At 47.7% G+C, this 12,114-nt stretch overlaps 1 protein-coding gene across 1 annotated transcript in view; it reads left to right on the top strand.

Annotated features, from left to right (window-relative positions):
- Positions 1 to 12,114, top strand: part of LCP2 (lymphocyte cytosolic protein 2) — a 48,892-nt gene that overhangs the window by 20,682 nt on the left and 16,096 nt on the right. The window contains exons 7-12 of the mRNA XM_055554814.1: positions 3,176 to 3,374; positions 5,353 to 5,450; positions 7,772 to 7,838; positions 7,932 to 8,015; positions 11,883 to 11,908; positions 12,015 to 12,034. Of these exons, the coding sequence (XP_055410789.1) occupies positions 3,176 to 3,374; positions 5,353 to 5,450; positions 7,772 to 7,838; positions 7,932 to 8,015; positions 11,883 to 11,908; positions 12,015 to 12,034 (494 nt within the window). The remainder of the gene's footprint in view (positions 1 to 3,175; positions 3,375 to 5,352; positions 5,451 to 7,771; positions 7,839 to 7,931; positions 8,016 to 11,882; positions 11,909 to 12,014; positions 12,035 to 12,114) is intronic.

Below are 12,114 nucleotides of genomic sequence, written 5' to 3'. Positions count from 1 at the left end.
GGAAAGGCTTGGCCGTGAGCCATTTGTGACGAACGCCGATGGCAGGCTGGGCTCGGCTGAGGCCTGCGGGGTGCTGACCCGCCGCTGTTCACCAGCACCCCATAGCAGGGCCCTCCCCCAAAGCCCTCCTCACACGGTCTACACTAAAGCAGCTTTAAAGTAGCTTTTCTCATAGGCTTAAGTCCCCGTTAGCAACCCACTCCAGTATTCTTGCCTGGAGAATCCCAGGGACAGAGGAACCTAGTGGGCTGCCGTCTATGGGGTCACACAGAGTCAGACACGACTGAAGTGACTTAGCAGCAGCAGGAGCAGCAGTGACACAGAGGGAAAGGGAGCTCAGAATGAACTATCTGCCCTTGAAAGACCTCAGGGATGGGACGGCCCAATTGGGTTTTATACTTGAGGGGTCATGATGACCCCTTTGAAAGTCTGATGTATTCATCAGCTGGTGATGTACAGCTTCTCCCCAGAAAACTGCATATTATCATCAGCACACTTGAAGCCAGACTTGGGCTAAGAACTCTGTTACGGCTCGTAGCCCAGTCTGTTCTTTTTACAGAGGAAGCAGCTGAGCCCCCTGCAGGACGTGACTTATGTAGAGCCCCATGACCGGTTAGAGGCAGGCTGAGGATGCAGCTCGCCCACCCTTAGTCCAGGGGTCCTTCTGGTAAGCGGCTGCCTCTAGTGCCTTTAGGTAGCAGACACTAAACACCCCTGTTCTACTGGGATTCTGGTAAAAGCAAGCATTGAATTTGAAAAAAAACCCCCAAAAACCTGCTAGTTAAGTCTGTGCTTTTTGCATGAGAACAAAGGAATGTAACAGATTAATTTTGTTCCCAAGGGATAATTGACCAGAGTTTCCTCCCAAATATTTACATTTTCACATAGAAACTGTATCATAGCCACTGCTTGCCATGCAGTTCCTCCTGTGAGCTCAGTCTCAGGCTGGCCTCCTCCATCTTGTCTTTAAACAGGGAGTCCCCACCAGCTGCTGCTACTACACTCGGGCTTCCATGAAGTGCCCAGCACTGCACAGGGCACTTGGGGGGCAAGGACAGACAAATGACCCCATGACCATTTTATAGCTTGGAGAATACACACATGTGTGTTCTCCAAATCAGAATGTGATTTGGAACAAAAACACACATATGAGCCGAATCACTGGAGAAACTAGTTGTTCTAGAAGCAAAGAGGAAAAGTCTATTGTTGAGAAAGGCTGATAAGGTAAAGGCCTGGTGGAACGTCAGGAGCCGTGGGGCTAGGTACGCAGGCTGGGAGATGGTAGGGAGGCCCTGCAGGTCCAAGGGGCAGTCAGCAAGGCCCGGGGAGGGGTGAGGCTGTGGTTCTCAAGTCTCTCCTGTTCATCATCCTCTGCTCTCGAGCTGCAATGACGCTGACGGCAGGATGAAGTCTTTTTTGTGTTCAGGAAGATGAACTCAACCTCATCTTGGCTTCCAATGTGTATATGCTTTGGAATATATATATGTATAGGAATATATATATATGTGTATATACACACACACATATGATATATGTGCTGTGCTGTGCTTAGTCACCCAGTCAAGTCCGACTCTTTTCGACCCCATGGACTGTAGCCCGCCAGGCTCCTCTGTTCATGGGGATTCTCCAGGCAAAAAGACTGGAGTGGGTTGCTGTGCCCTCCTCCGGGGGATCTTCCCAACCCAGGGATCGAACCCAGGTCCCCCGCATTGCAGGCAGATTCTTTACCGTCTGAGCCACTAAGGAAGCCCAAGAATACTGGAGTGGGTAGCTTATCCCCTCTCCAGGGAAACTTTCTGACCCAGAAATCAAACTGGGGTCTCCTGCATTGCAAGTGGATTCTTTATCGGCTGAAGCCCATAGGATATTTATGTCAAAAAAAGGCTGTATTCTTGCCCAGAAAATTCCATGGACAGAGGAGCCTGGTGTACCACAGTCCATAGCATCGCACAGTCGGACACGACTGAGTGACTGAACACACATCTTTCTGTTAAGCTCCTTAGACAGTCTTCCTTAAGCTACCTGGCAATGCCATCAGGATTTCTAGGTTCTAGTGCGCACCTTTCCTCACCAAGTTGCAACCTCCTGCTGCTTCTTTCTGCACCCTCTTGACTTTAGAGAAATGCCCAGGGCTCAATTAGGACCCACGTGACTTTGGCCTGAGCGTGATAAGCCTGTCATCGCTCGGCAGCTGATGGTGTCACCTGTGCCTGGGAAATCATGATTATAACTGTCCACTTTCATGGGCTGCTTCAAAGGCAATCACCCAGGCCCTAGAGCTTACTTTCCCTGAGACCTACAGAGGAACAAATATAAAATACAATAAAAAAAACTTAAAGTTTAGAGAGTCTCTTCCAAGAGAGCTAGCTGTCATGAAACATAAGCTGTTGTCTCCGTACACTCAACTCTCAGCAGAGACTAGCCCAACCCTGACTACCCTCTCTCAGGCACAACTTAACCTGCCTTCAGTTAAGGGGCTTTGGTTGTCTGATTTTCCCATCAGCATGGCCTTGGAGGCTGTGCCAGGTTATGATGAGAGGAAAGTTTTGAGTATAGGCACCCCGAGAACGGGGCTTCCCAGGTGGCACAGTGATAAAGAACCCGCCTGCCAATGCAGGAGCCTCAGGAGACATGGGTTCTATCCCGGAGTCTGGAAGATCCCCTGGAGAAGGAAATGGCAGCCCACTCCAGTATTCTTGCTGGGACAATCCTATGGTGGGCCCCAGTCCACGGGGTCGCCAAGAGTCGGACACAACTGAGTGACTGAGCGCACACCCCGAGAACAGAACTGACAAGTAACCAGGGGCATCATAAATGCCCCTAGCATTTAGTCTTTGTCTTGGTGACGCTTGAAGTGCAAAATGTGTTTATTCAAAACAGCAGGCCCTCCCATCCCTCTGCTGCTGTGTCCACCTCATCTCTTCCGCTTTTGTCTGCTGTGCAAAGACATACAGGGAAAAAATGCACTTGCTTAGGGAGTCTGAAGACCTTGACTGGGTCCTAAGACAACAGCTTGCTGGCCGTGAATTGTGCTCCCTGAGCTCAGTGTCCTCATCTGGAAAGTGGGAGGAACCAAGTGAGGACCGCTGTGAGGCTTTGCAGAGAGAGAGTAGATGTGGGCACGCCCACTACCAAGGAGCCTCTACACACCACACTGCCCCCGTCACTCTGGCAGGAAGAAGATGACTATGAAAGTCCCAATGATGATGCAGATGCGGAGGACGACGGTGACTACGAGTCCCCCAACGAAGAGGAAGAGGCACCTGTGGAAGATGATGCCGATTACGAGCCACCACCCTCCAACGATGAGGAAGCTCTGCAGAACTCCATCCTGCCTGCCAAGCCTTTGTCCAACCCCAACTCCATGTACATAGGTAAGGGCCCTGGAGCCCAGCCCCCAGCCCCCACTGATGCACAGGAGGCCAACACCCACGCAAGCAGAGAGCACTGCGTGCTGATGCCAGCTGACCGGCTGTGTGGCTTTGGGCAAGTGACTCCACCTCTCTGGGCCTCAGTTTCCTTATCTGTGAAATAGGACAATAATAATACAGGCCATATAGGTTTGCTGTGAAGTTTAATATTAATGATTTGCAGCCAAACCATTGCTGGTGGTGGCTGATATCAGGACTGAACTGCTGCTTGAGGGCATTTAGAAGGAACAGCTTATTTTGTGTGTTCCTTTGGAACTCAAGTACTTTCCTGTTCCTCCCTGTCTTGGACCAATTCATGATTACGTGGCACTACTACCCACAGATTGTCAGGATAAAAGCAACAATATTGAATGTGGTTTGACCATAACTTTAAACAGTTTCAACAGTATTTACGATTTTCATTGTCCATCTGTTTCTGTCAGCACATTTCTCCCTTGCTCATTTATTCATTCATCCATTCAACAAAAATTATTCGTCTCCTATTATCCAGGAATCATTTTAAATGTTGAAATTCAAAATTATCTGGAAAGAAGACACAGCCCTTGCTTCACAGGGCTCACATCCTACCAGTGGTGGTAACAGAAATAGCCACGTGTACACTTGTGTAACATCAAGGAGTCAGCCAAACAGTTGATGATCAGCACCACAGAAATTAATACCACGAATCCTTTAGGCTGTAGAATGCTTGGCAACTTTAAGGTCATTTCAAATTTTGTCAGAATATCATGTTTTGAAGCACCCTGTATGATACAGATGACAATTACCAAGCCTGTTTCATATTTAGGGAAACTGAGGTCCAGAGAAGAAATAGGTAACTGTCGTTGAGTGTCCCATACACGCCAGTTCTGAGCACACAGAAAGAGTTCATAGTTCAATGGGTGAGGCAACAAAATGATTGAATTAAACCATGATATACACTCAGGAAGACACACGTGGGAGATGAGGCCGAGGCTATTCCTAGTCCGGGCTTGCTTCCCTGAGGGCATGATATTTCAGTTTCAATTTAAAGGATGAGCAGGAGTTGTCTAAGTGGGGGTAGAGGTGTAAAGGGAAAGTGCTCTGAGCCATAGAAATGGCCGTGCAAAGGCACTGAGGCTCGAAGAAGGTCAGAGGGGCTGAGAGATGGCCAGGGTGGGTGAGGTATGAGGTTAGGCCAGGTGGAGGAGCGTTGCCTCCCCAGGGCTGAGACTGGGTGAGGCAAAATAGGTCAGGGCACAAAATGCAGGAATTACTCACAGTCCTGGCCTGGGCTTTCGCTGTCAGAGACGGAACACTGTTAGTCTGTCAGCCTGGCCCGGGGATGCTTCTGTGATGATCAGAGTAATGTGAGTTTCTATGCAGAACCTGTGGTTTGGTAACCGGAGCTGGTGACTGACTCCTCCCTTTAAGGAAGGAGGAAGTGGGAGGGGAGGACAACGCAGAGCACGCGTGAGGGAAGGAAAGGGACCTAGAGCAGGATCTTTGTGAGCCATGACAGCAGACTTGACCCTGCCCAGGCAGCTGGGTGTGCCCGTGCGTGTGGCTCTGCACGTCACGTACATGTGTATACACATGTGTGTGCACCTACACTTGCCTGTATATGTAGGGGCATGTATGTCTACTTCTTTACAGTTTTGTCTGAAAACACTCCCTCAGGGTACCAGCTGAGTTCATTATCAGGAGGCTTTTTTTTTTAATGCCTTCATCAACAAAACCTCTGTTAAATACTCAGTCGCTAGAGGTGAGGGGAGAGTTGCTTCCAAGTATAAGAGTAAGACGAACTGGGCAGGCACAGAGAAGGCAGGGGGCCAAGGACGCCTCACCCTGTAGGGCCTAGCTGTGGGCACATCTCTGCCACACATCCGGCAATGCACCAGGCCGGTGGCCCCACTCACCTGGATGCAGAATTTCTCCTTCCATTTGAACGCCTCTATTTCCACAGACCGCCCCCCTACTGGGAAAGTGCAGCAGCCGCCTGTGCCCCCACAAAGGCCAATGCCCTCCCTCCCTCCTTTGCCCGCGGCCGGCCGGATTCACCAGGTAGGCGCCATCCTTTCTCTTATGCTGCCTCGCGTCCACTCAATGACTTCCTCTGTGGACAGAACAGACTGTAGACATCTTTATCCAACTGCAGCCAGTAAGAAAAAATTATATGCAGGCTGGGAAATTCATACCCAAGTACAGTGGGCTTTTGTGGGGGGTGAAATACTGGTGATTTTTATACACAGCATCATGCTTTTTATCACTGGTATTTTCTCTTTACCATAAACAATACAAGTTGTTTGTATAATAAAAAGTTTCCTTCTAATATTCATTGTGCTATTATCTCCCACTTTTGAAATAAGTGAAAACTGTAAAATAAAATCTAAGAGGAACAAGTGAATGGTGGTCCTAGGCCTTCTCTCTCCTGAGAAAAGACTGGCACCACCTGCTGGCCAATAGCTGAAATTCCATGGAGAGAAAGCTTGGGACCACAGTGTGCGACGTGATGAACCCAGGGAGAGAGGGGCACCAAACCCCTGGTCCTCTTGCTTCAAGCTTACAATTCCAGATTCCATGGATCAATTAAGTAACAGGCACACCTCGTTTTGTTGCATTTGCTTTATTGCACTCACTTCACAGATACTGTGTTTTTAATAAATTGAAGATTTGTGACAACCCTGTGTGGTCAGATGATGTTTAGCATTTTTAAGCAATATTTTACAATTAAAATATGTATGTTGCTTTATTACACATAATACTATCACACACTTAATAGATTCCAATATAGTATAAATGTAGCTTTTATATACAGTAGAAAATAAAAATGTGTGACTAGTGTTGATGAGAATCCAATTAGCAATCAAACTAAGATTAAAAGATAATTTTATTCTAACACGGGGGACAGACTCTCAGAAGTGCTGAGAACTGCTCCACCAGTCAGGAGCTAGAGGTTCAGTTTCATACATTTTTGAGAGAAAGACTCATGTGTCATACTCACAAGTTAACATTATACACAAAGTTCACCAGAGCTGTTTTGGTCAGGTGTGCATGCAGAGTAAGCCCCCTGACAGGATGAGAAAGAAATACTAAACTTAAAAATCACAGTGGTGGTATCAGAAGAGAGGGACCATTTCCCGCAAAATTTGTTTATATCCTCCTGTCTTGAGGAGGTCTGGTTAATGCAGATGTATATTGCGCAGTAGGAAAGGCCCATCACAAATGGGCACATACTATATGTGTTTCAGTCCTGAGTTGGTCTGATTATCCTGCTACAGAGAAATTTATGATTTTCCCATTCACTAGCCTTATTTTGATTTTTGCTTCATTGTGGTGGTCTGGAACCGAACCCCCAATATCTCCGAGGTCTGCTTGTATCCAAAGAGACCCAGAGAAGTTCAGGCTCAGGAGTCCACAGCTGGAAATGCGCTGTCTCCACAAGGGACCGCAGCATTCGGACAGCTGTGGTGAATGCCAGGTGTCAGGGCTAAGGGACGCAGAGGACGCGTTTTCCCCAAAGCTCGAAATCCAAACCACACCACCACTGGGACAGTCTGTCTAAGAACAGATGGCCTCCTCCTGCTTTTGCAGTTTTATTACAAAGGGAGCTCATGGAGCTGAATTTATCTACACATGGGTTTTGCTCTGGAAATATGCAGCTCACTCTTGGGATGCAGAATTTCATTCATTCAATCTACGGATACTTACTGAGCAGCAGCACCCAGCAGTGTTCTGGGAATAGAGCATGAACAAGACAAATAAGGTCCCTGCTTTCATAAAATTTTCATTTGGGTTGGGGGAGATGAATAATCAGCAAGTAAAGAGATGCATAAACAAGGTAATTTGCGTAGTAATGTGTAGTTAGGGAGACAGGAGACCAGGGAAGGTGATGGTGGGTGGAGAGGTGACGTTGAGCTGGACAGTGTGAGACAGCTGTGGTGAGAGCTGGGAAAAGAATATTCCAGGCAGAGGAAGATACAAGTGTGGAGATTCCGAAGATGCACAAGCATGAGAGTTTGCAGGAACCGCAAGAAGGTACTTAGGGTGAGAGCCCAGTGGGCCCTGGAGAGAGGAGCACACAAAGGTGGTGGAAGGGTGGACAGGAGTCAGCCCAGGCAGGGCCTTGTGGGCCATGGTGGTTTTAGTTTTGTTCCTAATGTGATAGGAGCCACTAGAAAGCTTGGCAGAGGAGTGACATGCAGAAAATGCTCTCCCAGAGTGTGGAACAGGGAGCTCAGTTCACGTGAGAAATGGACAGGTGTGTACCTGTCCATGAGATGGAGAAAAGTGAACAGATTCAGACCTATTTGGGCGTATAAAGCTCTCAGGGCTTGCTGACGGGTTGGAAATGCTTCCTAACGTGTGGATTTCTGTTACAGCAGCCACTACCCCCACCCCAGCCCAACCACGAGGAGCCTAGCAGAAGTAGAAACCACAAAACGGCCAAGCGTGAGTATGGGGCCCCCTCTCTTGCCCACCTGCCCTCCTGCCCCAGCCCAATGCTCTTTTCTGTGAATTGACTTCAGTCTCTTTCCCTTCCAGTCCCTGCTCCTTCCATAGACAGAAGCACGAAACCAGCCCTAGATCGTTCATTAGTTCCATTTGACAGAGAGCCCTTCACACTAGGTTGGTATCTTTCATATTTGTTGCTCAGTAATAGTGGCCAAGAAGAGGTGGGCACGGGTTGGCAGCTGAAGAACAACAACAACAATAGTAGCTGACTGGCGACTCAGCTGGTAAAGAGGCCGCCTGCAGTGCAGGAGATCTGGGTGCCATCCCTGGGTCAGGAAGATCCCCTGGAGAAGGGAATGACTACCCACTCCAGTATTCTTGCCTGGGAAATCCCATGGACAGAGGAGCCTGGAGGGCCACGGTCCATGGGGTCGCAAAGAACTGGACACGATCAAGACACTAACAACACAGAAGCAACGACAGTGGCCGCCATCGGTGCATGCTCACTGCGTGCTGTTCACGGCACCGCCTCATTTCACAGTCGTCACAGTCCTAGGGGGAGGGCGCTGTTAGAATCATCCTCGCCGCACAGAGGAGGAAACCGAGACATGAAGAGGCAACCTCCCAAGCTCACTCAGATGCCAGGTGATGGGGTGGAGACCCAAGCTCAGAGCTCCTGTGCTGCGCCCTGGGCTGGGCCTGCTTCTCCACGGGCACCGTCTGTGCACACACACCCATCACCTGGTCCTCCTGAAGGACGATGGGCAAGCATCCGGGCTAGGAGGCAGAGGCCAGGCAGAGCTGTTGTTGGCTGCCTTGGCTGCTAACTGAGCAGCTCACTGACCACAGGGACGTTGCTTTTTCAGAGCTGTCTCCTTACTTGTAAGGTGGATGCTCTATAATGAGAAAATACTTAGTGAAACTCTAAGGTGCTATTCAAATGTCAGAGTTGTCTTTTGTTGTGTGTATCATTGACCAAACTGTGGGTATACTACAGTCCTTTCCTCCAGAATGGATTCAGAGTATTCTTGGATGGCAGCTGCTGCTGCTGCTGCTAAGTCCCGTCAGTCGTGTCCAACTCTGTGCGACCCCACAGACGGCAGCCCACCAGGCTCCCCCGTCCCTGGGATTCTCCAGGCAAGAACACTGGAGTGGGTTGCCATTTCCTTCTCCAATGCATGAAAGTGAAAAGTGGAAGTGAAGTCGCTCAGTCATGTCCGACTCTTCGAGACCCCATGGACTGCAGCCCACCAGGCTCCTCCGTCCATGGGATTCTCCAGGCAAGAGTACTGGAGGGGGTGCCATTGCAGCTACCTCTCCTTAAAGCTATCTTTAATTGTGTTATAAAACTTAGCTACAGTGTACTTAGCACTTACTATGGGGCAAATGCTTCAGCCACCACAAATAAGTTATAGTCATCTCTGGGTATCTCTAGGGGGACCAGTTCCAAGATCCTTGTGGATATGAAAATCCAGGGATACTCAAATCCCTTATATAAAATGGTGTAGTGTTTTCATATAACTTCTGTATATCCTTCCATGAACTTTAAATTATCTCTAGATTACTCATCATACCCAATACAATATAAATGCTATGTATGTAGTTGTAAATACAATATAAATACACATACATGGTTGCCAGTGCATGGCAAACTCAAGTTTTGCTTTTTAGACCTTTCTGGAGTTATTTTTCCAAATGTTTTTGATCTGAGGTTGGTAGATCGTGGGTATGGAGCCCATGGATACAGAGAGCTACTTCCACATTGTCTCTAGTCGTCACCCCAGGCCCACAGAGGGGGCTGCATTATCATCCCCACTTTGCAGATGATAAAGCTGAGGTTCAGAGAGGTTGAGTTAATTTCCCAAAATTGCAGACCTAGGTGCAGGATTTGAATTCGACTTGGATTTGAACCCAAGTCTTTCTGACTTCAAAGTGGGTGCCTTGTTCTACCACATCTTGCTGCAGTTGGAGACCCTGGACTTTCTTTGCCGGGGAGCTCTGGGGAAGGAGTTCTGAGCCTTGACGGATAAGGAACCTGGAGTCCAGCCCCACCCTAGCCCTTCTTCAGCTACGTAGTGAGCAAAGCATTTAGCCTCTGTGGCCTCTGTCCCCTCTTCTGTCGGCAAAATGTCAGTTCTCGGATTTGGTGCTGAGCTTGCTACAGTTTCCCTGAACTGCGTCATAGCTCTGCTGGTTCGTGCCAAGCTATGTCAACTATCCGAGTTTAAAATGGCCTGTGGCAGAGGGCTGGACACATTGTATGAAGGTGAAGACAGAGACTGGACTTCAGACTCCAGCCCTGCTTACTACCATGAGCCAAAGTGTCAGAAAATTGTAATACTGATGTCACATCTTCCAGGGCCACTTCCTGCACAAAGGTCACCCTTTTAAAATATTTTTGTTTTTACTTAGTTTTCTTTTGAAAGACACCTTTTCTTGACAGTACTAGCTCTAGCCTTGAACCCCTTATCCATGATGCTTTGGGAGAATTAACCTCTTAAAATGTTCAGACTTTTATCAGGAGGCTCCTAACATGCCCTGGGAATATGCATAAACCGGCAGACATTTTTCAGAAAATCTATTCAGGCCTGATGATATAAATCCATTTCCTGGGTACCCCTCTAAAGTAGGGTTTCCATATCAAACCAAAATTTTATAAGTAATGAACATTTTTATACCATCCAAACTACTCAGGTAGTCAGCTCTTCACCGTGAGACAAGATTCTTAGGACATATTATGGGCTGGACATGTATTCAGTCTTTGAGGAATAAATTGTGTCTCAAAAATGCAGCTCCACTCTTATGGGGTGTTGACTGAGCTGGGAGGTGGACGGAGGGGGAGAAAGAGGAGCCATGTAACAATTCTCAGCACCCACGGGTCATTGCTGGCCCTGCGTATAAATTGTCACCTGATCCTTAGAGCAAATCTATGCAGTTTAACACATAATGCCCATTTTACAGGTGAAGAAATTGAGACTCAAAAAATTTAAGTAACTTGCTCAAAATCATACAAGATTTGCATGTAAACCTGGCTGAATCCAGTTAACTAATGCTTTTATTACATTGAAGACATAGGGTATTACTCTGGGAACTTCAGACAGAAGAAAAAGTACATTGTTTTGAATGATTTTGCAATGCACGGTTCTCAGGTACACCTGCCATTTCTTCAGGAAGCCTCCATGTCATCTGTTACAAGAGAAGAGTAAAAGAAGAAAAGGAAGGGAGGGCGGGAGGGAAAGAGAGGGCGAGAATAAAGCAAGAGAGAAAAACAAGAGCCAAAGCAAAATGCTTTGCAGCCCACCGGAAGAACCTCCTGAAACTCTGAACCCCAAATTAAAATTTTTTCAGGAACTAAATGCCATACCTTATGCAATGGATAGTGTGCCACAGGACTGAAGGCAGACTGACCCCTCCGTGGCAAATGAGTTTATTTCAGATATGCAAATAAACTTGGGCTGTGCAAAGCAGCTCTTGGCCAATGAAAGAGGCACAAAATTTCAAGAAGGCATTAATCTTTTTCAGCATCAATTATATTAAAACATTTTGGAAAGAAGCTCAGAATTCACAATACTGCTTGCATGTACACAGCTCTGTGTGACCCTTGCGTGAAGCCTCTTAATTTGTCTGAGACTATAAAATTAGGTGCTCTTGTAAGGGACCCTCCAGGTCTAAAGCCTATGATTCCTCAACGTGTTGTGTGTGTTAAGTCACTTCAGTTATGCCCAACTCTTTGTGACCCTAGGGACTGTAGCCTGCCAGATTCCTCTGTCCATGGGGTTCTCCAGGCAAGAACACTGGAGTGGGTTGCCATTTTGCCATTCCCCGCTCCAGGGGATCTTTCTGACCCAGGGATCGAACCCAAGTCTCTTAGGTCTCCTGCATTGGCAGGCAAGTTCGTTACCACTAGCACCACCGGGGAAGCCCATGATCCCTCAATGCTTAAACCCAATTATCCCTCTTAGGGGCCAGGATTCAGTTTCATCAAAGGTTTCAAATCTCAGCTGTTACATGCAAGGCTTATCTGCTGTTTGTAATTTACAGGAAAGAAGCCAGTGATTTCTGACAAGGTGAGTTTTCTCCTTGTTTTGTTTTGTTTCTGCTCCGTGTTGTATCTTGTCCTTGTTCTGTGGAAAGTGCCGAGAATACTCACATATCTTCCCTCCTGCCTTGCAGCCCTCGGTCCTAGGGGGAAGGTGAGTGACTCTGGGTGCCTGTGTGTGGGTACAAGGCACGTGCTGTATGACTCTGGTTTGTTTCTCATCCATCCTTTCTC

The sequence above is a fragment of the Bubalus kerabau genome, chromosome 18 (genome assembly GCF_029407905.1).
Source record: "Bubalus kerabau isolate K-KA32 ecotype Philippines breed swamp buffalo chromosome 18, PCC_UOA_SB_1v2, whole genome shotgun sequence".
Taxonomy (NCBI): domain Eukaryota; kingdom Metazoa; phylum Chordata; class Mammalia; order Artiodactyla; family Bovidae; genus Bubalus; species Bubalus kerabau.
This window is presented reverse-complemented; position numbering and strand designations above follow the sequence as displayed.